Genomic DNA, 27,873 nt, shown 5'->3' with positions numbered 1-27,873 from the left:
GCCTGGAGTTGTCAACAGTGCATGGTATGTAATCCACTGTAGCTAGAGCCCGGTGGGTATAAAGAAACACAGTGAGAGATGTTTTAATATAAATATGGAATAATTTTTCCTTAAAATTATTTTTAAGGAACCACACCCTCCTAGATTATCAGCAGAGGAAGCAGTGCAGAAGCAGACCAAAATAGACACTTCTACCCTAAACCTATTTCAACATCTCCCGGAACTCAAGTCATTTTTTATAGAGGTAATATCCAACTTGGTAACATCAAAGAATTTTCTCTGTGAATTCTATACATCTTAAAGTTCTTTTTATTCTTTAATGGAGGAGAAGGATTATAATATTTAATCCAAAATGGTAAATTTTACTGTAATAATCTGTTCTTGGATTTTTAAAACTTTTGTATTGAAAGCTTTTATTTGCTTCTGAGTGGTAGTCTGAACTGTTTCTCTTGGCTTGCTTTCTTCTATTTCACATTTTCCTGACAAGTGAGAATAAATAATTTGCTTTAAAATGCTTTTTGTGGCAGTTGAGATGGTATATAGATGGAGATGATATTTTAGCAGCTCTAAATTATAATTTCTGCTCATCTTTAAAATAGGTACCACTAAGTCATATTGTTAATTGGTAGAAGGAAGAGTCAAATAAAACAGGAGTAGCTAATGCTGTAATTGAAAGAGTTCAAGTCAAAAAATTCAAATGTTTAAATATTTATATTGAATTACTTTGAGTAGTTCAGAATGTGATTATGAAATGCATTCATATCTATGAATTTGGTTAGAACAGATAGTATTAACTCTTGGCAAAAGAAGAAGAAGAAGATAAAAAGTTAAGAGGCCAAGGCACAGTGGCTCACATCCAACACTTCAGGCGGCCAAGGCAGGAGGATCACTGGAAGCCAGGAGTTTGAGACCAGCGTGAGCAAGAGTGAGACACAGTCTCTACAAAAAAAATAGAAAAATTAGCCAGGTCAGATGTGGTGGCATGTACCTGTAGTCCCAGCTACTGAGGAGGCTGAGTCAGGAGGATCACTTTAGCCCAGGAGTTTGAGGTTGCAGTGAGCTATGATGACCCTACTGCAATCTAGCCTGGGCAACAGAGCAATACTCTATCTCTTAAAAAAAAAAGTTATTGAAAATAGTTTGGAGATGTGCATAGAACAAGCATTCTCTATACAGTAACAGCAGGGGTTGGTAAACTTTTCTTTAAGGGTCAGATAGTAAATACTTTGGGCTTTGTAGACTAAGAGACAAAATCAAGTATATTATGTAGGTATATATATAACCGCCTAAAATGTAACCATCTAAAAATATAAAAACCATTCTGAGCTCACCAAACCGCCTACAAAACAGGTGGTGGGCTGGATTTGTCCCACAGGGTGTAGTTTGTAAAACCCTGCATTAGAGCATTACTGTAATGTATTTATTAAATTCAATACCATGGGAAAGCATTATAGAATTTGTTGATAATTTACTGTAAAAATTTTTATAAGGTTTATAACAGTTATAGCTTTATAATGAATTTTACTCAAATGATAATGTTGTAAATCTCACTGTATTTTTTAAATTATTATTTCTTAATTGACATGTAATGTATATTTTTATAGCGCATACTATATTTTAATATAAATATGTTTTTACATGTTTGTGAAAGCACTTCAAGATTAATCTGTCACTCTTTTCCTAGATTCATATTGATTGAGATAGTTGTTTAAGTTGACAATACAAACTAAAAGATTGGTTGTTTTCCAAAAGTATCTCAATCAATTGCCTAGAACTCAGAACACATAGAAACAATGCTCAGAAATGATGACTAATTCCCATGTTGTATTGAGGGTCTCCAAGACCACCCCAGGTTCAGTGCTTTGCTAGAAATCAACATATAGTTGTACTCACAGCTAGGATTTATTGCATTGAAAGGATACAAAGCAATATCAGCAAAAGGAAAAGGCACATGGGGGCAAAGTTCAGGGGAAGCCAGGTGCAAGTGTCCAAGAGTTCTCTCCCAGTAGAGTCATACAGGACATGCTTAATTTTTTCAGTAATGAAATGTGAAAACACATTTTTGTCTGCTGGGGAAAGCTCATTAGAGACTCAGCATGCAAGGTTTATTGGAAGCTCGTCACATGTGCACCTCTCTCTAACATGTACCCGAATTCCAGATATAAAGCAAGTGTTCAGCATAAACCATATTGTCTGCACAGTCTAGGTGCAGTGAGCCATCCTTATTATTAAGGGAAAGTTTTATGTCAGTGTAAGGAACTGTTTGTTAGCCAAGTCCCGGTGCCAGCCAAAGGCCACCTTGGAAGCAGGCCTCTTTAAAGATGGCAGTCTCAGGCCTGCTATGTTAGCTCTTTACTGCATGTAGGCAACCTATAAGACTCTATTTGACCCATAATCTCATGAACATGCCATACTATACTTATTATATTATGCTGATAGAACTATTTTTATTGTGTGTAATCATTTGTGACATTGTTTTTTTAGTAATAACTTTCTAAGTTCCATCTGCAGGTGCAGTGACACATCTGCCCCTCTCTGTACCCACCATGTCCCACAGTAGCTTTCCCCAGGACCAGTATCTAGAGCCGGATAAAGAACATGATAGATATCCTTGGTTACCAATAATTTGTTGATCCTTTTTCATATCATAAGAGATGTTTCCCTATACATTCATATAAAAAGAGAAGGCCCTCTATAGGTCTTCTCTTCCTACATGTTCAAGTGGTGAAGAAAATAGAGGTAGTAGTGAAAGGAAGGACTTAATAAGTGGATTTTTTCGGATACCATTTTCATTTTGTCTTTTTCAAATGCAAGACATTCTTCTCTTGATTAATTCACAATGTGAAGAGAAAATATAAACACTAACTTTTTATAATTTTATAAATTATAATGAATTTTATAATTTTTTACTTAGTCCTATAGAACTCTTAGAACAATACCTGATGTATAATATGTACCCAATAATGTTATACTTTACCTAATAAATGGTAGGAATCATTTCTGAACTATTGTCACATCAAGGAACTGAGTGCAAATTATTGTTCTTTCACATCATAATAAGATAATGGCAGTTGTTATTCTTATATGATCTATATTTTCTACTTTATATTCATGTCAGTATAGCAAGGGAAAAGGAAAGATCCTAGATCACTGGCTGTTTTAAATGATTGCTGCTTCTTGAAATCTACATTTCTTGTTTAACAGCAGAGTAGGAGGATAGAAGGTGATGGGTTTCAGAAGTTTAAAGTATGCCATCCAAACGTGATATATAATTCCTTTCGTGCATTTTAAATGATTACATGCTATGTGAAAGAGTAAAATGCTATATGAAAGGGTTCATCCTTTTTTAAAGAAGTTTTCAGTAATTTGTACCTAATAAAGATGACTAGAACCAGCCACTAAACCTGTTTTATTTTATAGGGAATCAGTGATGGTATTCCACTATTAAAGGCCATTGTCCCCAAAAATCAGTCTCGTTCTTTTATGTCTCAAGGCAGCCCTGAGTTACTGGTAAGTTGATTTTTACCTTTTTCACACTGCCATGTCTGTATCTATTACAACTTACAAAAAAAAAAAAAAAATAGGAAATAACATTTTATAAAGCCATTTTTTAAAATAACAGAGAAACATTTTGTCAAATTAATTTGACCAAGTACAAAAATATATCTTCTATTTACATATCATTATTTTAAGTAGTTACTGTAATTCTAAGATTTATCTGGAAGAATAAATATGTGAAAAGACCCAGGAAATTTTATGTAAGAAAAATAAGGGCTAACATCTTACATTAAAATTTATTATAAAGCCATAATAATGATAACAAGAAATAGGCTGGGCGTGGTGGCTCACACCTGTAATCCTAGCACTCTGGGAGGCCGAGGCGGGTGGATTGCTCGAGGTCAGGAGTTCAAGACCAGCCTCAGCAAGAGCGAGACCCCGTCTCTACTAAAAATAGAAAGAAATTATCTGGCCAACTAAAATATATATATAGAAAAAAATTAGCCGGGCATGGTGGCGCATGCCTGTAGTCCCAGCTACTCAGGAGGCTGAGGCAGGAGGATCGCTTGAGCCCAGGAGTTTGAGGTTGCTGTGAGCTAGGCTGACGCCACGGCACTCACTCTAGCCCGGGCAACACGGTGAGACTCTGTCTCAAAAAAAAAAAAAAAATGATAACAGGAAATAATAGAGACTTTATTAAGGAATACTACAGGGTACTTTAGTGAGTATTTTACATGAATTTTTATTTAATCCAACTAGTTTTTATTTAATCCACCGAATAGTCCTGTGAGATAGGCACTATTATTATTTCCCTTTTACAGGTAAGAAATTAAAACTCAGAAAAGTAACTTGCCCAAAGTCACAGAGCTAGCAAGTAAGGGATCTGAGACCTTGGCTCGTGGACCAAACCTAGGTCTGTTTTATTCTAATTTTGTCATTTAGAAATGATAAAAATGAAGTATAACACAGTGAACAGTAGAGATTCTAGAATTAGCCCTATTTTTATGATTATGCATATTATGTTTGCTTAGAAAAAAAGTCCAGAAAGATAGATAAAAATAGTAGTATTTTTTGAGTGGTGGAATTCTTGTGATTTTCAGTGTTAATACCTGCATTTTTTTAAGTTATCTGTATTGGGGGGTAACCTGTTACTTTTATAATCAAAAGGGTAAAAAGTTTTCATTTTGAAAAGAATTTATTCACTGTGACTATCACTACAGGGAGACCTTAATTCATAAGTTGTACTTCTGATTTATGTTCTAAGTGATATATATTATTATTATATTTTTATGATAAGACTTGACCCTGAGTTTCCTCTGACTGCCAACTAATAAGTGCAGTTTCTTACAATTAAGAAATTGTAAGAAAAAATAACCTTACTAAAGAAAGATCTATTTGGCAACTTTTCTTAACAATAAGATAGTTTTTTCTATTTGAATTATTTAAAGACGTTCTTAATGAGTTTCACGTTTTAAGCATACAGTCCGAAAGTATTCCCTAAGTGATAAATGCTAATATCATGGAAGTATCTGGTTATTCTATACTGCTTTCTTTAATCTTTCATTTAGTTTAAGTCTTCATATGTTCTTTTCTAGATAACAGTAAGCATGAATTATGTTATTGGAACCCATGGATGGCTGCCTTATGACAGAAACATTTCTAATTACTTTACATTCATCAAGGATCAAACTGTGACAAATCCAAAGTAAGTAAATGAATATTTAAAGCAAAATAGCTACAAGTACCTTATTGCCACAAAAAACAACTAGAATAACTGATTCGTGTCATTTTGAAAGTATATTTTGAAACTCAGTTTTCTCTTCTTCTTTCCTTCCTTCCCTCCCCATCTCCCCACTGTTTTTTTTTGTTTTCTGTCTTTTTTTTTTTTTTTAGAGACAAGAGTCTTGCTCTGTTGCCTAGGCCTCCCATCCTTACTTTTTAAGTTATGTCCTGACTTTATATTAGCTGGGCACATAGTGGCTAGCACCTGTAGTCCCTGCTACTCAAGGAGGTGGAGGCAGGAGGATCACTTGAGCCCAGGAGTTCAGGGCTGCAGTGAGCTATGATTGTGCTAGTGCACTGCAACCTGGGTGACAGAGCAAGACCCTGCCTATAAAAAATTTAAAAACAAATAAATAAGAATTTAGTATCTACATTTTTTTTTAAATCTCCAAAAGTTACATTCTAACTTCAGGTAACTTACTCTGAGTTGTCTTAGTATGGTTCCTTATATTTTTTTCTAGTTAAATCATATTCAGTGTTGTTTTGAGGATCAAATTACATCATGTATTTTAAAACTATTTAAAATAATTGTTATCATTGTATTTTCTAGTCTTCTTCAACTAGAATAAAACTCCATGAGATTAAGGGCAATGTCTTTTTTTTCCTTCATATCCCACATACAACTTAGTGCTGTTGTGTTTTGCATGAATCATATTCTCAACAAATTCACATTGAATAATAAAGTTTTAGAGCTGAAGCGTCAGATTTAGCCCTCGTTTTCTGTACACACATTGTAGGCAGATCACTTGTGTCCACCTACAGAATCTAGATTGGCTAAGCTCACAGTTACTTCACTTGGAAGCTGATAAAACCCATATGCTTGCTTTGGTTGGAATAGAAAACGATTATTGTTAAGTATCATTAGATATGCATTGATCTGCCTGATTTGTCTCCTATACATCACCCTGTGTAGAAGAATCCCTGGTTTTAGTTTATTTCTGATTTTCCCAGTCCTGGCGTATCCTATCCTTCTTTAATACTTTGAGGCTGCCACTTACAGAATTGCCAGTTATTAGATAGGCCTTGAAAGCCAAGATTTAAATCTTTTTCACACCTTCACCAATCTCAATGTTTTTATGCTTAACCCTTTGATGGTATGTTATGTATATTTTATTTTATGAAAAATATGAATAAAATAAGATTAATGTATTTTCTGAAAGTCTTTAGCATTTTTAATAGATATTTCAGATAGGACATTTGAGACTTATTTTTTAATTTCTTTTTTAGAAATATTAAAAAAATAGTTGATAATAGTCTAAGTGATCTTTTAAGGAAAAATCTAATATTTAATTGTGTTTACAGAACTCAGCGTAGTATGAATGGTCCTTTTGCTCCAGGGCTGGAAGTAACCTCTAAGCTATTTGTAGTATCACATGATGCAAAGTTGCTCTTCAGTGCTGGACATTGGGATAATAGCATTCAAGTAATGTCACTTACAAAAGGCAAAATTATCTCACACAATATCAGACATATGGGTAAGCATTAACTTTTTTCCCAAAAAACTCAAAATTTTCTGTTTTATTCTAAACTATAAAAGTAGTACACGCTCCTTGTAAAGAGCATTTAATTTTACTTTTGAAACTGAGTGGAACTTTTTGGTAGTGCAGTATTATAAATATTGTATGCTTTCTATAAGAGTATCTCATGTATTTGTTAGACTAAGTCTTTTTTAAAAATTGGCTGATAGAAATAATTTTAAGACAAAATGGTAATAAAATCTGTTGTCATTAACTGCTTTATTACTATGTTAACAGTAAAACATAAGATTGTTAAAATCGTTGAATGTAGTTTAACCTGATAATTCTTACTGTTTGAGTCTTCAATATATGGATAAAACATTGAGTAGATTTTTTTTTTTCTATTGAGACACAGTCTCATTCTGTTTTCCGGGGTAGAGTGCTGTGGTGTCAGCCTAGCTCACAGAAACATCCTGCTGCCTCAGCCTCCCAGGTAGCTAGGACTACAGGCGAGCACCACCACGCCCAGCTAATTTTTTCTGTTTTTAGTAGAGACAGGGTCTCACTCTTACATAGGCTGGTCTCAAACTCCTGAGCTCAAGTGATCCTCCTGCCTCGGCCTCCCAGAGTGCTAGAGATTACAAGTGTGAGCCACCACGCCCAGCTGATTTTTTTCTAATAAATCTATTACGAAAGAGAAATGGAGCCCGCTGCTAATTCTATACCAGTGACTCTTGAGATGTCACTTAGGTCAGCTGTTTACAGTTCAGGAAATATTTTATATTGTCAATTTATGGTACAATATGTACTGTTTTTCTTAAGGACACATATTCTGTCAGATTGTAATTCCCAATCGGAGTAGAAGGTTCATGGGGATGAGAGAGCACAGAAGCATATCAAAATTAACTGGAAAAATAAGCTGGGCATGGTGGCACATGCCTGTAGTCCTAGCTACTCAGGAAGCTAAGGCAGGAGGATCACTTGAGCCCAGGAGTTCAAGGCTGCAGTGAACTTTGATCATGCCATTGCACTCCAGCCTGGGTGACAGAGTGAGACCCTGTCAAAAAAAAATCAAGAATTAAGGCCAGGCGCGGTGGCTAACACCTGTAATCCTAGGCCTCTGGGAGGCCGAGGCAGGTGGATCGCTCGAGGTCAGGAGTTTGAGATCAGCCTGTGCAAGATCCCGTCTCTACTAAAAATAGAAATAAATTATCTGGACAACTAAAAATACATATAGAAAAAATTAGCCGGGCATGGTGGTGCATGCCTGTAGTCCCAGCTACACGGGAGGCTGAGGCAGTAGGATCGCTTAAGCCCAGGAGTTTGAGGTTGCTGTGAGCTAGGCTGACGCCATGGCACTCACTCTAGCCTGGGCAACAAAGTGAGACTCTGTCTCAAAAAAAAAAAAAAAAAAAAAAAAATTAACTGGAGATCCATCTCAAGCTATCTAACCTCCTCCCAAGATGCTAATAGATATTCCTCACACCGCACATCTAGTCCTCAAGCTCAAAGAAGGGTGGTCTCCAAAGAAAGCTCTCCTAGGTGATTTTGATACCATTTCCTTCCTGTGTGACTCTTTCCCAACACTTTTCCTGTGCCAGCCCTGCATTCCTTTTTTTGGAATAGCTGATTTAGTAATAGTTTGAACATTAACAAAAGTTGCCCTTAATGTTCTATTCTCTAGCAAAACCAAACCATTTCATTTTATTTCATTCCTTTTTCTTACAGATATTGTGACTTGCTTAGCTACAGATTACTGTGGAATGCATTTGATTTCTGGTTCCAGAGATACTACATGTATGATATGGCAAATAACACAACAGGTAGTCACACATTTTTAAATGCTCTTGGTTTTTAGATTAAATATTCACCCTGAGAATACTAGTGAGGTATTCTATTGGGAAATGAATTTTTCTCTGCCAGTGAATGACTAAGCTGCTTTGCACTGTCCTGCATTCTGTCCTGTCCTTGGTTTATTGTCTGATTCATTAACTTTTTCCCTATTATTTTCTGAAAACTCTTCCTTATAAACCTCATGTAGGAAAATAGTAATTATTTCTTTATTGGCTTGTTAGCATAATAATATTCCTACTCTGCTTTCTCATGGGACTACTAGAAATTATAGATTTGTAATTCTCCTAATAATATTCGTCCAAGAAGTATCTTTTTTCTTTGGTTTTCTACTTGTTTAACAGGCTTTTACCCACTCCAAATTTATAAAAATATTATCTAAAATTTTTCTTTTAATTTTTTCTTGTTTTATTTCTTACATTACAATCTTTAATTTACTGATAATTTATTTTTCTACATTTTATAAGATTTTATTTAGTTCTGAGTAGAAAGCCATTTATGTCAGCATAAATTATTAAGTAAGCCACTTTTACCTATTTAATTAGATCTTTTCCTAGACAACTCATTCTTTTATACTTCCCTATTTTTATGTGACCACCAATATGTTTTTATTTTAGTAGTTTAGTATTTGGTAAGGCAGATCCTCCTGCCACTGTGTTAACATTATAAAAAATATTCCTTGCTATTCTTATGTAGATATTTATTCTTCCATATGAACTTTAAAAATATTTTAATTATATTCTCCAAAAAAAATCCATTTTAGTCTTTTTGAAATTATATTTTATTTATATGTTAATTTGATATATTTTTATAATTATTTATATCCAGAAATAGAAAATGGCCTTCTATGTTTCTTTCAGGTCTTTTTTATATCTTTTGATAAACATTTTTATAACTTTTTTTTATTTAGGTTCTATACCTTGTTATATTTACTTCTAATTATATTTTTATTACTATTGGTGTATTTTTTTTTTTTTTTTAATTTCAGCTCATCATGGGGGTACATAAGTTCAGGTCATATACATTGTCCTTGTCCTGCCCATCCCCCCGAGTCAGAGTCCCAAGCGCATCCGTTCTCATTCTCCAGACAGTGCGCTTGGCACTCATCATGTATTCATACCTCCATCCCCTCCCCCCCCCCCACCTCCCCGGGTCTGCACCTTCAAGCATGACCATTCCCCAGAGGGTGCGCAACGCACTCATCATGTAGGCATACACCCATCCCCTCCCCCCACCCCCCCATCCCAGTCTGATATCCAATTGGTATCCTTCCCCGATGTACATTTAGGTGATGATCAGGGAAACCAGTTTTCTGGTGAGTACATGTGATGCTTGTTTTTCCATTCTTTGGATACTTCACTTAGTATAATGGGTTCCAGCTCTCTCCAGGAGAACCAAAGAGATGTCGTATCATCGTTATTTCTTATAGCTGAGTAGTACTCCATGGTATACATATACCACAGTTTACTAATCCATTCGTGGATTGATGGGCACTTGGGTTGTTTCCACATCTTTGTGATTGTGAATTGTGCTGCTATAAACATTCGGGTACAGGTGTCTTTGTTAAAGAATGACTTTTGTTCTTCTGGGTATATGCCCAATAATGGAATTGCTGGATCAAATGGTAGGTCTACTTGAATCTGTTTAAGGTATCTCCATATTGCTTTCCATAGGGGTTGCACTAGTTTGCATTCCCACCAGCAGTGTATGAGTGTTCCTGTCTCTCCGCATCCATGCCAACACGTGTTGTTTTGGGATTTTTTGATAAAGGCCATTCTCACCAGAGTTAAGTGGTATCTCATTGTGGTTTTGATTTGCATTTCCCTGATGATTAGGGATGTTGAGCATTTTTTGATACGTTTTTTGGCCATTCTTATGTCTTCTTTTGAAAAATTTCTATTCATGTCCTTTGCCCATTTTTTGATAGGATTGTTTGATTTTTTCTTGCTGATTTTCCTGAGTTCTAAATAGATTCTTGTTATCAGTCTTTTATCTGATGTGTAGTATGCGAAAATTTTTTCCCATTCTGTAGGCTGTCTGTTTATTTTCGTGACTGTTTCTTTGGCTGTGCAGAAGCTTTTTAATTTAATCAGGTCCCATTCGTTTATTTTTGTTGTTGCTGCGATTGCCTTAGGGGTTTTCTTCATAAATTCTTTGCCTAGACCAATGTCTGTGAGAGTCTTTCCTACATTTTCTTCTAGAATTCTAATCGTTTCCCATTTAAGGTTTAAATCTGTTATCCACCGTGATTTGATTTTTGTGAGAGGTGAAATCTGTGGGTCCTGTTTCAGTCTTCTACATGTGGCTATCCAGTTTTCCCAGCACCATTTATTGAATAGGGACTCTTGTCCCCAGAGTATGTTTTTGTCTATTTTGTCAAAGATTAGATGGTTATATGAGGATGGTTTTATATTTGGGTTTTCTGTTCTGTTCCACTGGTCTGTGTCCCTGCCCTTGTGCCAATACCAAGCAGTTTTAAGCACCACAGCTTTGTAGTATAGTTTGAAGTCTGGCAAATCAATACCTCCCATTTTGTTTTTATTGCTTAAGATTGCTTTTGCTATACGGGGTCTTCTCTGTTTCCATACAAAGTGTATAATTATTTTTTCTAAATCTGTGAAAAATGATGTTGGTAATTTAATAGGAATTGCATTGAATCTATAGATTACTTTGGGTAGTATAGACATTTTAACGATGTTAATTCTTCCAATCCATGAGCATGGTATGGATTTCCACTTATTTACGTGTTCTGCAATTTCCTTCCTTAGCGTTTCGTAGTTCTCTTTATAGAGGTCCTTTACCTCTTTAGTTAAATATATTCCTAGATATTTTATTTTCTTTGTTGGTATTTTGAAAGGTATTGAGTCGTTAATTTGGTTCTCCGATTGAATGGTATTGGCATATATGAATGCCTCTGATTTGTGTGTATTGACTTTGTAACCTGAGACATTACTGAATTCGTTAATTAATTCCAGGAGTCTCTTGGTTGAGTCCTTGGGGTTTTCCAGATACAACATCATATCATCAGCGAAGAGTGAGAGTTTGATCTCTTCTGTCCCTATTTGGACACCTTTGATTCTGCTCTCTTGTCTGATAGCTCTCGCAATGATTTCCAATACTATGTTGAAAAGTAATGGGGACAGTGGGCAGCCTTGTCTGGTTCCAGTTCTGAGTGGGAATGCTTTCAGTTTTTCCCCATTCAGTATGATGTTGGCTGTGGGTTTGTCATATATGGCTTGTATTATTTTTAGGTAGGTCCCATTTATGCCTATGTTGTTAAGTGTTTTTATCATAAAAGGGTGTTGAATTTTGTCAAATGCTTTTTCTGCATCTATTGAGAGGATCATATGGTCTTTATTTTTGCTTCTATTTATGTGGTTAATTACATTTATAGATTTTCGTATGTTGAACCACCCCTGCATCTCTGGGATGAAGCCTACTTGGTCGTGATGAATTATTTTTTTAATCAGCACTTGGATACTATTTGCTAGGATTTTATTGAGAATTTTTGCATCTACGTTCATGAGAGAAATTGGTCTGTAGTTTTCTTTTTTTGTTGCATCCTTTCCTGGTTTTGGTATCAATGTTATATTGGCTTGGTAGAATGTGTTGGGGAGAATTCCATCCTTCTCAATATTGAAGAATAGTTTATGTAGGATGGGCACCAGTTCATCTTTGTATGTATGGTAAAATTCAGGTGTGAACCCATCTGGACCAGGGCTTTTCTTTTTGGGAAGGTTTTTTATTGCTGTTTCAATTTCAGTTCTTGATATTGGTCTATTCAGGAATTCTATTTCTTCCTGATTGAGCTTGGGAAGGCTGTGTGTTTCTAAAAATTTGTCCATTTCCTCCTCATTTTCCAATTTGTGTGCATAAAGATTTTTGTAATATTCATGGATAATGTCATGGATCTCTGTGGCTTCGGTTGTGATTTCTCCTTTTATGTTCCTGATGGAAGTTATTAAAGATTTTTCTTTTCTGCTCTTGGTTAGTCTAGCCAGTGGTGTGTCTATTTTATTTATCTTTTCAAAGAACCAACTTTTTGTTTTATTAATTTCCCTTATAGTATTTTTGTTGTCTTTTTCATTTAATTCTGATTTGATCTTAACAATTTCTCGCCTTCTGCTGGGTTTGGGGTCAGTCTGTTCTTCTTTCTCCAGCTCTTTGAGTCTATTCATTAAGTTGTCTATTTGTAAGTTGTCTGTCTTTTTGAAATAGGCATTTATGGAAATGAATTTTCCTCTCAGGACTGCTTTAGCTGCATCCCATAGATTTTGATAAGTTGTGTCACCTTTGTCATTTAATTCAAAGAATGTTTTGATTTCTGACTTAATTTCTTCCTTTACAAAATTGTTATTCAGAAGAAGGTTGTTTAGCTTCCATGACCTTGAGTAGGAATGAGAGTTCCTGTTAGGGTTCATTATTACTTTTATTCCATTGTGATCTGAGAAGATGCAGGGTATGATTTCTATTTTTTTAATTTTTTTAAGACTTGCTTTATGGCCTAGGATATGGTCAATCTTAGAGAATGTTCCGTGAGCCGATGAGAAGAATGTATATTCAGTGGATTTCGGGTAGAATGTCCTGTAGATGTCAGTCAGGCCCATTTGTTCTAGCATTCTGTTTAAGTCTACTATGTCTTTGCTTATTTTCTGCTTGGAGGATCTGTCCTGTGCTGTCAGTGGGTTGTTAAAGTCTCCAACTATTAAAGTGTTGTTGTCTATCATTTGGTTTAGATCGAGTAGGATTTGCTTTATGAATCTGGGTGCACCTAGATTGGGTGTATATATATTAAGTATGGTTATGTCTTCTTTTTGAATTGTGCGTTTCACCAGTATGTAGTAACCGTCTTTGTCTTTTATTACTTTTGTTGGTTTAAAGACTAAGTTATTGGAAAATAAAACTGCCACACCAGCTTTCTTTTGGCTACCATTTGCTTGAAATATCAAGTTCCATCCTTTTATTTTCAGTCTAAATGCATCTTTGCCGGTTAAGTGTGTTTCCTGAAGGCAGCAGATACTTGGTTTGTGTTTTTTTATCCATTGGCCCAGTCTATGTCTCTTGAGTGGGGAATTCAGGCCATTGACATTTAGTGAGAGAACTGATAATTGGGACAGATTTCTGTTTATCTTATTGGGTAGAACTTCTTTTCTATGTTTTCTCTCTTGAGCCATTGTGGTGGCTAGAATTTGATCTTTAGTTCTTGGGTGGTTTTACATTCGTGGGTCTTTGTTGTGATGATCCGTGTGTAACTCTCTTTTGAGTACTTCTTGGAGGGGTGGTCTTGTCTTGGTGAATTCCCTCAGTCCTTGTTTATCTGAGAATGTCTTAATTTCTCCTTCATATAGAAAGCTTAGCTTAGCTGGGTACAAGATTCTAGGCTGGGCATTATTCTGTTTCAGAAGAGTGAGAATGGGGCCCCAACTTCTTCTTGCTTGTAAAGTTTCAGTTGAGAAATCTGGCGTAATTCTAATGGGTCTCCCTTTGTATGTTACTTGTTTCTTTCTCCTTACAGCTCGAAGAAGGGTCTCTTTAGTGGATATTTTGGTCAGTCTGACGACTACGTGGCGTGGTGTTTTCCTATTTGCTATGAGTCTACCAGGGGTTCTTTGAGCTTCTTGAACCTGTATATCTAAAGTTTTAGCAAGGCCTGGGAAATTTTCTTCTATTATGTCTTCAAATAGTTTATCCAGCCCTTGCTTATTATCTTCTTCACCTTCAGGGATGCCTATAACTCTCACGTTAGGTTTCTTCACATAATCCCACATTTCTTGAAGACTCTGATCTTTTTTCTTATTTCTTTGCTCTATCTCTGTGACTGTCTTATTTAATTGGAAAGAGTTATCTTCGATCTCTGAGATTCTGTCTTCTATTTGATCTACCCTGTTCTTGAGACTTTCCACTGTGTTTTGTAGCTCCCTGAATAAATCCCTCATTTCTAGGAGTTCAGTTTGGTTTTTCTTCAATATGTCTATTTCTTTAGTGAATTTTTCTTCCAAATCCTGGAATTTTTTTGCGGTTTCTTTGCGTTGGATATCAGTTTTTTCTTGTATATCATTCAGCTTATTTATAACCCAAGACTGAAATTCTTCTGGTAACATGTTGGTATTCTGAAACTGGCTTGTGCCAATTGGAGGAGAGTTGGTATTTCTCTTTGGGGGCGAGGTTTCCGTTTGGTTTTTTGTGCTCCCCATATTTTTCCGCTGAGCCCTTCCCATCTGGCTCTATCGTTAGATCTTTTCTCACAGCTTTAGTCTAGTTAACAGCACGTCTTATACTCTGTTCTTAGGCTGTGAAACAGTCTAGGTATGTTGCTTCCTTTGTGTATAGGGGGAGACTGTTGTGTGCTGTTTAGAGTTTTTTTTCTATCTCAGTTGGGGGACTGCTTCTGATGGGTCCACCCCCAGAGGGTTGGCTTGACCTAAGACCAGTTTGGCAAGTTAAATCACTGTGTTGTGGACTTTCAGTTAGTAGGCAGGATTCACACTATTTGCAAGCAGAAAGCCTCTTCTTCCTCTCTTTTTCTTTCCCTTCTTTCTTCTTTTTTTTTCCTTTTACTCTTTTCCTCTTCCTTCTTCTTCCCCCCCTGACTTTTGGTTCTTCCTCTGGATGTGTGGTTTCTGTCTCTTCCTGCAGGAAAGACACTGGCTAGGCAGAGGAGGCAGTGCCCTCACTCCCTCAGTGCCCCAGCTGCTGCAGCTCCCACGGGCAAGGGTCTACACTGTCCCAGTGTTCCCAAGGTCCGGGCTCCACACTCTTGCGTCTGGGGAAGCACTCAGTGTTCACACCTGGGAAGGGGACCTGTCCTCGGAGCTCCAGGTCTCCCGCGGTGATTCTGCACCGATATCAGTCAGATCCTTGACCGAGTGGATGTGGGGGTCAGTGGGGAGATCAAGCTGCTTTGCTGTGGGGCTGAACCCGCCCCACTCTCCGGTGAGGCAGGTACGGCCGTCCCGCACTCCGCTGTCTGTTTTCCGTCCCGCACTCTCCAAGTTATCTCGGTCTGATTTCCCACTCGCCTCTGTTTTTTCCTGTTCCCTGTGTCCCATGGTGATTCTCCGTGGGTTCACCTCACCCTTCCTGTGGAGGAGCAATCCTCCAGCGTTGTGGCAGGTGGAGATCCACGCCTTCCTCTCCGGGAGCACAAATCCAGGAGGTCACCTCCACTCCGCCATCTTGCTCGTCTCCTATTGGTGTATTTTTTATCATTTTCATTTCTAATTGATTTTTGCTAGTATAAAGAAACACTGTACAGTGATTTGACTGATTTCTACACAATTATCCTATATTCAATTACTTCACTAAATCGTTTTAACAGCTCTCATGTTTATTAGAACTTCTTGTATTTACTGAATGTAAGGTGGCTATATATATAATTATGTGATCTGAAAGTAAAGGTGATTTTTATTTATCTTTTCTAATACACTATTTCATTTTCTCATATTACATTATTAGCTAGTGTAATAAGGTAAGAAAATTATAGTGAGCATCCCTGCCTTAATATCTGATTTTGATGAAAGTGTCTTCACAATTTTGCCAATTAGTATAATATTTGCTGTTGAGTTTCACTAATAGTATTTTTCATATTTAAGTAGTTAGCTTCTAGTTTTTTTCTTTTGGTAACTTTTTAGTTTTAATGAACTTTCAAATTTATTTTAAAAGGTAGCAAATGTAGTATATTTTTTACCATTTGTGTTATTAGCATTCTCTCTCAGTATCTCCCTCCTTCAATGTCTTTTTTCTCTAAACTATTTAAAAGTTAGAGGCATCATGTTCCTTGAGTGTGTATTTACTCCTACAAACTTCAGTGTGTATTTTCTGAGAACAAAGACAATCTTGTGCATAACCACAGTGTAATTATCAAAATCAGCATGTTTAACATTTGTACAATACCATTATCTAATCCACAATCCATGTTCTAATTTTGTCAGTATTTCCAATAATGTCCTTTACAACTATTTTTCCAAGTTTCTCTTTTATTTATACTTTTTCTTGATGTATTATGTTGAGAAATTTCATTTGTTTGAACCATCTTTGAATTTTTATAATAAACCCACAGAATTCACGGTGTATTGTTGTTACATTTTACTGCTGTATTTTATTTGCCTGGTACTTTAATGATTTCTCTGCTCTTAAGTGAAATAGATCTGGTTTTTGTTCTGTCTTTATCATGTTTAGTATTAGGATATGCAATCTTTATAAAATGAATTTTTATAAGAAGAGTTCTTGTTTCTCTGTAACTGGAACTGCTTGAATAATATAGGAATTTCCTGATTTTTAAAATCATATTGTGGCCAAACATGGTGGCATACACCTATAGTCCCAGCTACTTAGGAGGCTGAGGCAGGAAGATTACTTGAGCCAGGAGTTCAAGGACAGTATGGACAATATAACGAGACCCCATAGCTAAATAAAATAAAATAAAAGTGCACTAAGCACTCAGACTGACACTCAAAGAAGTCAGATGTGTCCCAGGTTGTAGAGTATCAAGGGGAATTCATGCACACTATACAGAACAGATAGAACATCTGGGCAGAGTTGTCTAGGATAATCATGGCTAAAACAATATGGCACCTATTCAAACACTTCATAGCATATAAAATAATACACAAACGAAGCATGATAAAGACATGAAGAAAGAATCTTTCTTCTGGAAGAAGACAGTGATTTGAGAAGAACTCAAAGACAGTGATTTTTTGCAATAAAATTGTGTCATTAGAAAAACATAAGAATAGCAGTTCAATTAAAATAGGAGCTCAAAGATGAAATGATCAAATAGCATAATAAGATGAAAATGGAGGTAGTGAAAAAATCAAACTAAGATTAAAACTGATACCATTACAAATATAAGTAAGCCCAAAACAGAAACAAGAAACAGATTTAATGTGGCTGCAAACCAAATTAATGGCATGGAAAAAAGATGTAATCAAAGTGATTGCAAATGAAAAAGATGAGTTTACACGCAGTTAGATAAAGAATAATAGCTGGCCAGGTGTGGTGGTTCACACCTGTAATTCTAGCACTCTGGGAGGCCAAGGCAGGAGGATTGCATGAGCTCAGGAGTTTGAGACCAGCCTGAGCAAGAGCAAGACCCCCCACTTTGTACCAAAGATAGAAAAAATTAGCCAGGCATTGTGGCATGTACTTATAATCCCAGCTACTCAGGAGGCTGAGACAAGAGGATTGCTTGAACCCAGGAGTTTGAGGTTACAGTCAGCTACAATGACATTGCTGCACTCTACCCAGAACGACAGAGTAAGATTCTGTCTCAAAAAAAAAATAACAATATTAGCCATAGAAATCAAAGACAAATCCACATAAAGATAAATGATGTCCCTAAGTAAAGATTCTAATGAATGGAACAGAAAAAGTATCAAAGATATAATAAAAAAAAATCTTTGATGTTAAAGAAGAATAAATCTGTAGATTAAAAGTGCAAATAACATACTTGGAAAAATTAATCCAAGACAATCAACACTGAGACCATTCAAATTAAGTTTTGAGCTTTAAAAGATTAATTTGGGAATCCAAGGAGAAACATAAGAGTGAGTACTACTATGAATAAAGTCAGTGGTAATAACTATTAATTAGTTCCAATGTTAGTTTTTGATTAAAAAGTTTAAATGCAACATAAACCTTGTCATAAAAAATAGGTAGCAAGAAAACACCTTTATCTTTGCTTTTCTCTTTTAATATTAGGGAGGTGTTCCTGTGGGCTTAGCCTCTAAACCTTTTCAGATTCTTTATGGACACACCGATGAGGTATTGAGCGTCGGCATCAGCACTGAGCTAGACATAGCAGTGTCAGGATCAAGGGTAAGATTTCACTTTTAAGAATTACTAATTACTTTTTCTACAAATGTAATAGTAATATTTATATCTAAAAATGTTTTAGAGGAATTGGTAAAAGTATAGAAATTTTATGCCATGTTTGTGTAGGACTTTGCAAAAGTGGAGTAATACAGAAGGAAAAGACTTGTGGGATTGTATTTTAGGATTTTATTGATTTTGTTAGTTAAGGGAAGAGCGTATTCTGGGAACTAAAATACATTTGAAATTGGAGGCTGAGTGCAATGGCTCATACCTGTAATCCTAGCACTTTGGGAGGCCGAGGTGGGAGGATCACTTGAGGCCAGCAGTTTGAGACCAGCCTGAACAACATAGTGACACCCTGTGTCTAAAAAAAATATGAAAATTAGTTAGGCATAGTGGCGCATACCTGTAGTCCAAGCTACTCAGCAGACTGAGGCAGGAGGATCGCTTGAGCCCAGGAGTTTGAGATTGCCGTAAACTATGATGACACCACTGCACTCTGGCCCAGGCAACAGAGTGAGATCCTGTCTCCAAAAAATTAAATAAATACAATAAAGAGTTAAGTAACAGAAAATGGCCATAGTCTAGATCACTTTCTCAGTGATGAAGTTGTGCAATTGGAATTTTTCCTAAGGTACATGTGTCCTCAAAGAATAATCATTTCCTCGGTTCCTTTCCCACATTTCTTTATCTGGGTCGCTTTACTTTCTTCTTTTTTGATGATCTTTTCCTTTTTCATTTTCTAATATTCTTGTGTGTAGGATGGAACTGTGATTATACATACCGTTCAGAAAGGTCAGTACATGAGGACCTTACGACCACCTTGTGAGAGTTCTCTCTTCCTGGCCATTCCCAATTTGGCTATATCTTGGGAAGGACATATTGTCATCTACTCCAGCATTGAAGAAAAGACTACTTTCAAGGTATAAAACACTTTCGTGCAGTAGGAATAATGTGTCTTTCCCTCCCCACATCATATATGAAGTATTTTGCATTTCGAAGAAGGAAAGATCACCACATTTTAAAGAGGATGTTTTCATTCAGTTTCTTACCATTAGATGTACTTCCATCACAATCTTGTCTTCACTGTAGTATTTTATTTTAGGGAATTCTATTTTGCCTATATAATATATGATTTCAAAATAATTTATGATTCTGTAGGACTTCATAAGCTTAACTAGAAATGATAGCTGACTTAAATTCTTTTTGCACAGGCAGGATATAAATAAACAAGCCCTGAATTTTATGTTTATTTCTTTTTCGTGATAAACCTTTTTGAATATTAAGAGAGTCTTTTTTTTGTTTTAAGAATATGGGGTTTGTTTGGACTAAATGATATTTTAATGTTTGTTGGAGGGAGTGAGATTTCTTGTTTAATATTCATTTACTTGGCAATCTGATTTTAATAATATTGTGTATGTACTTTATCTTTAAATATAATAATATTTTTATTCCAAAATTTTAAACCAAATAATAATTCTGTTATAATTTTAACTGACAATATAAAAACTCGGTTTTTTTACTTCAGATTGTTAAATTTTTTCATCAATTCTTTGCAGGATAAGAATGCATTACATCTGTTTTCTGTAAATGGCAAGTATCTAGAGTCTCAAGTCCTGAAGGAACAAATATCAGATATGTGTATAATTGGAGAACACATTGTCACAGGCAGCTTACAAGGATTCCTGTCTATAAGAGATCTCCACAGGTAAATAATAAAAATTATTGAAGTATCACTTAAGAAAAGATGGCACTTCTAGTCTAGAATAGAAATTAGGAATCTAAGATTTTTAATCTTTTGGTATATCATTTATTATAAAAATTGTCTCTTTTGACAACTACAAAAAAGTGGGGAAGCTAAAGTATTCCTGGATTAGTAAAGAGAACATATATATACATTTTAAAATATATAGAAAAATTTACATTATAAATATTTTACCACAATTTTAAAAAATTTTTAAATATGTAGAGCCAGAAAAAAATTTTCATAGTGCCAAGCTTGGATTGTGGCTTTTGAAATTTGTCTAAATTATGATTTGAATTTTTAAAACTAAAGTTTTTTTTAATTGTGGCAAAACAAACTATTTTTAAGATTAACATATTTGTTTATGTATGTGTATATGGGTCTATAAAGTTGGTGGGGGAATCTTTTGTATAATCAGGTGAAAGAGAGAAATGTGTGAGTAGTGGATATATTTTTAAGTTTGCTATTTTTCATATTTACATAAATACATAAATATATAAGGCACTGTTATTCCATGTGTGCCCCAAATACGTTATTTTCTTCCCTTTTAAAAAAATTTATTGTGGGCCAGGCACAGTGGCTCATGCCTATAATCCTAGCACTCTGGGAGGCCGAGGCAGAAGGATCACTTGAGCTCAGGAGTTCGAGACCAGCCTGAGCAAGAGGAAGACCCCGACTCTACTAAAAATAGAAAAAATTAGCCGGATGCAGTGGTGGGCACCTGTAGTCCCAGCTACTCAGGAGGCAGAGGCAGGAGAATTGCTTGAGTCCAGGAGTTTGAGGTTGCTGTGAGCTAGGCTGTCGCCATGGCACTCTAGCCTGGGCGGCAGAGTGAGACTGTGTCTCAAATAAATAAATAAATAAATAAATAAAAATAATTTATTGTTACTCCTCAAACTATCTTGGGTCTCACATAAAACCTCTTTTTTGTTTTTATCATACAGTGGTACAGTCATAGCTCTCTGTAACCTCAAACTCCTGAGCTGAAGTGATCCTCCCGCCTCAGCCTTCTGAGTAGCTAGGACCACCATGGCTGGCTGATTTTTATATTTTTTATAGAGACAGGGTCTCACTATGTTGCTCAGGCTGATCTTGAACTCCTGGCCTCAAGCGATCATCCTGCCTCAGCTTCCCAAAGCACTGGATGTACAGGCATGAGCCACTGCACCCAGCCTTCCTCTTTATTTTGTATTTTCCTTATTTTTGTCATTCTTTGTCCAGTGGTAGAGCACTGAGTCTGTGATCTGATTATATCAGGGTACTGTTAGGAGAGTATCATATTAGAAAAATAAATGAGATCTTTTAACAATTTACTCTAGAACATAGTATGTACATCGTAGGATTTGTCACTGTCTAATTATTAAACAAGCACAGGCATTTTTCATAATGGAGTATCAAATCAATTTTGGACCAGTTTTATTGACCTCAAAGCCCCTACACATACACACACATGATGCACTCACACACATATACTTTTTGAGCTTTTTGGCCTTCGTACCCAACTTTCACTTATTAATCAGCAAGGTGAAAAGAATTTAATGGGAGTGCCTATGTGCTCAGTACTGTGATGCCTACTCATAATACCTGACTTTGAGGGGTTTAAGACTAGTTGGGGAAATATCAATATTTGTGTACTAATTAGGACAGTTTAAAACTAAATTATGTGGTACTAGTTATATGATCAGGAGGAGTTTTAAAGACATGAAGGATTACTGTGGATGTGAGAGGTCAGAGGAGTCTTGATGAAGAGTTAGTAGTAGAAATTGAAATGGAGATATAGGGAAGGCCGTCTTTTGTAGAGGCAGGGTAGGCAAGATGTGAAAAAATAAAGCACAAAGACAGAGGGACAGCAATGAGCATGGTATAGACTGTGCTGAATTTCAAGGGTACAGTCAAGGCAAGGCTGGAACAAATACCCACTGATAATCTGAGGCTCAGAGAATGGTGACTTGTGCAAAAACTTTATTTCCAACTGTTTTAGGAAGGACACTAAGAAGGACATGGAATCCTGCCTATTTTTTCTTTACTTTGTCTCTCACTTTCCCCTCTAATCCTACCAGCATTCCTCTGTAAAGGGAACATACAGGCTATTTGCCTCAGATAAATGAGGAATGTAATAATATAAGGTGAAAATATGTAATAATAGAGTAGATTGGAAAATAGAAGAAAGAGAGTAAGGTTCTCTAGAGAGTAAGAAAAATAATTTTTATATATTAGGTTGATGATTGCTTTATTAATATTTTGTTTGATTACATATGGTTAGAAGAAAAACAGATGTTGAGAATAAAGATCTATTTATCAAGTATTGTTAGTAATGCTGTAAATGTGGGAGCTTGTGTGAGTCACTTAGACTTTCTAAACCTAACTTCCCACATCTGTAAAACTAGAATGTAGAACTATATAATCATTATTTTCCAGGTATAAAATTCTGTGAATCCATTATATATCCATGTAATTATGTCTGTATTTTTTGTTTCTCTTCTAGTTTGAATCTCAGCATCAGCCCATTAGCCATGCGATTGCCTATCCACTGTGTTTGTGTAACCAAAGAACACAGCCATATTCTTGTAGGTTTAGAAGATGGCAAATTGATTGTAGTGGGTGTTGGCAAGCCAGCTGAGGTAAAACCTAACATCAGTAATTTAATTTCTCGTACTTTTGGGGATTCCTTTGGTTCTCCTTTGTTCCAACTGAATCAGAAGTCTCCATTATGGATGAACAAGTTAAAAAACAAATTTGATTTTTCAAAGGACAGTAAATGAAAAGAGAGGATAAAGCTGTTACTCAAGAGTGATGTTTATATATGATATAATTGACAGTACACATTTGGCAGTTTCTGTCTACCATTGTATATAAATAAGAAAATTCTTTTATTCCAAATTTATTTTCAAGACTACTGCTTGGATTTTCAATACATAAAAGCCCTTACAAAGAAATGAAATACAGGCTCAAACAATAAAACTATAATATTTTCTTTAATTTTAACAAATAACCCAGCATGACTGTATATCAGTTGGCCTTTTGTAAAAGCATCATTTTTTACTTAGATCTACAAATACCCCCATATAATATGCTTATTCTCAGTGTGTTTCCTATGGTAACTGTAAATTTACTTACTAATGGTTTATCCATTACAGAGTATGTGGATACCCTAAATCTAACTCTTGTTCCCAGGACAACTTGGTGGCTATACTCCAAGTAATTTAGTGATTCTTCCAAATAACTTATTTTATCACACCGAGTTAAATTAAGCATTATAAGTTTTTTAGAGTCACCATTGGTCTTTTCTGAGAAATCTAACAATGTAGCATCTGTAGGGTTATTTCAAGGAAAGAAATTACTACATGTTGTCAGTGGTTATAATAAATCTATTATATTAATAGATCATAGGAATCTTTTTGTTTTATAAGATTTTAAGATTTCTTTAGTCCTTATACTCTTTTTTTCAGGACATTATTTTCATAAAAAAAGAGGTCTTATTAAAGTGACTGCAACATTTAGTTTTAAATGTAACAGTCCCCCAAATATTGTCACTCTATATTGCAGTATTTTACTTATGTTTTAAACATTTTAAACATGTTTCCATTCAACACTGAGATTCTTGATTAATGAATTGCTCAAATAATCTGTCCTCTGCTAATGTGATGAATACTTAAGAACTCAGCTGAAACTTTACTCTCTGAGTGTGTTTCACTTTCTGTGGTTTATTTAAGTGCCTTTTAAATTTGCCTGCCTTCCTCTCTCACCTTAGGTAAATTTGTCAGTTCTGATTTTAATGAATTTTTTAAAATAAAATGACCATGATATTTCCATCACTCACTAGAATTGAAGGAAAAAAAAATGACCATGATGTGCATTCATTTTCTTTTAAAAATTGACTGGAAAAAACACCCAACCAGCTGCATCTTATCAGCCTAAATTAACATTTTGTAATATTTACCAAATAAGTTTGGTAATTGGCCCTCCTTGAAAGATTTATGTGGTATAATACATAGACTCTGAATTGTACATAGTGTGTATATATACTGTGTGTATGGGAATTGTTATCTATCTATATCTTTAGATATATCAGCTAAGTTATGGATCTTCAGTAAATTGAATACTTAGAGTCTTGTATAATTAAAATATAATTCGTTCTATAAATATGACAACGTAAAATATGAAATAGACTGATATTTCGTTATGAAAAGACATTTCTCTTCCATGATCTATTTTTATGTAAAACATCAAAATCTTGATTAGTATGTATTTTTAAATCATGTACCAGTTTTATATATTCTATCAATGTGAAATTCATATTTATAAATCAGATGGTAAGGCAGTCATAGACCAGTGGAAATAATGTATTTCAGAAAATACATCTGGAAATGAAAATGCCAAAGCCACTAGTATCTTTGTATAATGCTTACCTTTTATCACTCCAATAAATATATCCTAGAAAAGTGACCATTAAAAAAAGATGGCAAAGGAATCACCATTAAAAACGAGATTGCATTTGGGAAAGTAATTACGACAAAGAATATGGGGTTTTTGTTTTGTTTTGTTTTTTGTTTTTAAGACAGGATCTCTCTCTGTTGCCCAGGCTAGAGTGCAGCGGCATCATCATAGCTCACTACAACCTCAAACTCCTGGGCTCGAGTGACCCTCTTGCCTTACTCTCCTGAGTAACTAGGACTACAGACATATGCCCATGCCCAGCTAATTTTTTCTGTATTTTGTAGAGATGGGATCTCGCTATGTTGCTTAGGCTGGTCTTGAACTCCTGGCCTTAAGCTCCTTCCACTTAGGTCTCCCAAAGTGCTAAGATTACAGGCATGAGCCACTATGCTTGGCCTGCATATAGGTTTTTTTTTCCCCCATCTAGATGTATAAGCACTTTTAAAGGATATTTATTCACTGATTCAATTAATATTTGATTAATATTTATTAAATGCTGGGAAGGGTTGTAGGTGGTACAAATTTAATGATGAACAAAATGTGATTCTTACCTTCGAAGGAGTTATGTTATTCTTATTTCATAAATTACTTTTTATCATTCTATTGTTATTATTTTTTGAAAGTCACATCAAAATATTTTAAGATTACTTTCTTTTCATCAAAACATTATTTTGCTTTGTTCTTATCCTTACAATTGGTATTCATAGTCCTGCAGATATTAATACAAGAAAACTCCTAAACCTATATGTCTTGTATAGCTAGATTATAGTTTGAGAAGCTTATTTTAATGAAGTGAAACATTTTGATAATATGTAAAATAAAAGAATATGGTAATTTTGAAGTAACTGGGACATTAAATTTTTTAATTTACATATTGGCTTTAGACTTTTCTCAACTGAAAGACATAATAAATTGTAGAAGTCTGTCTTTATTATTAATCAATAATCCTTAAAATGTTAATGATTCTGCTAACAAAACCTACTTCTGCACTCTACAAAATCATTGTCTTATATATCAATTTCATTTATTCTTTTTTTTCTTAACATTATTCATTTCTCTGGATTACTTTAAACAGATGCGTTCAGGTCAGCTTTCTCGAAAATTGTGGGGATCTAGCAAGCGGCTCAGCCAGATTTCAGCTGGAGAAACTGAATATAATACTCAAGATTTCAAGTGATTGTTATTTCCATCTTCTGTCATGGATAACTGAAACTTGATTTATTGCTTTGTCACTTTAACCGTATCTCTCAACTCTCTGAATTGTTGCAAGGCTTTTATCCCTGAAAGTCTTTTAGGAATTACCACAATTTGGTATGGTATATATATAAAGACAGATATAGGTTGTATTACTATCTTAAAATTTCTGGTTAACATTAATGAATCCATTTGTAGTAACTAGTTCTTGGTCTACACTAACATGTATTTGAAAAAATACATTTGATTCGATTTAGTGGCCCATTCCTAAAGATCATTAGATCTGTATTTTTTAAAAAGCTTCCAAAATGAGGAAATTAGGTTCAATTCACTTATTCTAAATGGCAAAATTTAAGGTATTTCTAATAAAAGAGTACAAATAATGGGACAGTTGAGAGACATGGATTTTAACACATTCTTTAGTTAATCATTTTCCTATTTACTGACCACCATATAAAAAATATATCCATTTATTTATGGAACTCCTGATGGGAGGTAATATTTTAAAGGCATCTTGTACACTTGGAGTTTCAAAACTCAGTAAAAGTTCCAGGTTTGCATGGTAAGATTAAAATAAGAATATTGAAACTGGTACATTAGCTCATTCCATTACTACTTAGCATGTTATTAATGAGAATTTACTGAGATGTATTATTATCCTTAATAAAAGTTGAGTAGGAAAGAGAGAAACTAGAGATATATTTTACAGACATATTTCATTAATAACATAATTAAGCAAAAATGCTGATTGTGAGTTTGACAGTTGGGTCCGGCATTTGCAGCACAATTTACATCTACAAAGTTCAAAATTTCTTGGCTTTATCTTTACTAAGCAAATACTATGTTTTTCTCTGATAATTAGGAGGGTTAGCAATAATAACCAAATATATTTCATTTTTACTTAGGATATCTGTGTGATTGATGAATGAATTGAAAAGACTAAGCATAATTGAATCATTTATGTATAGTAATTTTAAAAAAACATTTCTATTTTATGTTATGGACAACTTTTAGTATTACAGCTAATTTTATTACATATAATTATTATATTATGCTTTATTATTCAAGATTTTAAAGTAAAAGCCTAATTGGTTTAATATGGAATTCAAAGAGATTGTTAAACTTACATCTTTTATAAGATTATCTTTTGAGTTGGGTCAGAGAGCTTTTACATCTACTAGTGTTACTAATCTGAGATTCCATGGGTTTTGAGGGATTTATGAATGCTCTGAAATTGTGTAGAAATTTTGTATGTGAAATGCAGGAAAGAACGGTTCCGTTGCTTTCTTAAAGAGGTCTGTGACAAAAAAATAAGAATGACTTTACCATAACAGCTTCTTAAAATAGCAGCATTCTTTTTTATTCCACAAATCATAGATTTCCTTACATCCAATTGTTTTCTCAGTTGAATCTTGGAGAAATTTTCCCTTTATAATTTCTCTCTTCCTGTTGACTACATTATCCAGTGCCTTTTTCTTTATAATCCTATGAGTGAGTGAAAATTTTTTAAGAAATAAAAGATTCTGTTTAGGGAAACTTTTAAATAGATTTGATTTGTTAGGTCTAACAGAAGTCTGTAGAAGAATTTTCTTTCCAATAAAGTAAAATCTTGTTTTATTTAGGAAAAATAGCTATGTTTTAGGTAAATAACACTGAAAGAAACTGGTACAGCAAGTGTAAAATGGAACACATATAAATGTGAAGCTTTCCTTTTCTGAGGATTTCTGGAATTTGCACTGAAAAATGTTTCAAAACAAATCAGTAGAGATAATTATGATTTATAAGTGAGATTGTCACCTTTTTTTTTTTTTTTTGACTTCCAGTCTAGTGCTCCACCCATGGTACCACTACGGCCATCTTATTTTTTTTTTAGGAGATTTCAAATCAGCAGAACAAACATGATTCATTTGTGGCTTTTAAAATATTGATTTTTTTGGGAAACTTCTTCTAAATCAAAACTTTGTAAATGTTTCTTTTGGTTATTTATTCAGAGATTTTGCTATAAGAATGCCTTCTTTATTTTTAATATTAATATTGGATTTGGAAATTAATTTGGGTGCTTACAAGTTATAAAAAAACTTAGCTAATCAGAGAAAA

At 34.7% G+C, this 27,873-nt stretch overlaps 1 protein-coding gene across 1 annotated transcript in view; it reads left to right on the top strand.

Moving 5' to 3' along the window:
• Positions 1–26,790, top strand: part of NBEAL1 (neurobeachin like 1) — a 158,739-nt gene extending 131,949 nt beyond the window's left edge. The window contains 10 exon segments of the mRNA XM_045559692.1: positions 128–244; positions 3,421–3,510; positions 5,094–5,203; positions 6,583–6,755; positions 8,466–8,560; positions 18,288–18,404; positions 19,163–19,324; positions 19,961–20,109; positions 22,631–22,766; positions 25,658–26,790. Of these exon segments, the coding sequence (XP_045415648.1) occupies positions 128–244; positions 3,421–3,510; positions 5,094–5,203; positions 6,583–6,755; positions 8,466–8,560; positions 18,288–18,404; positions 19,163–19,324; positions 19,961–20,109; positions 22,631–22,766; positions 25,658–25,759 (1,251 nt within the window). The 3' untranslated portion in view covers positions 25,760–26,790.
• Positions 26,791–27,873: the final 1,083 nt, after the last annotated feature.

The sequence above is a fragment of the Lemur catta genome, chromosome 8 (genome assembly GCF_020740605.2).
Source record: "Lemur catta isolate mLemCat1 chromosome 8, mLemCat1.pri, whole genome shotgun sequence".
NCBI lineage: Eukaryota > Metazoa > Chordata > Mammalia > Primates > Lemuridae > Lemur > Lemur catta.
This window is presented reverse-complemented; position numbering and strand designations above follow the sequence as displayed.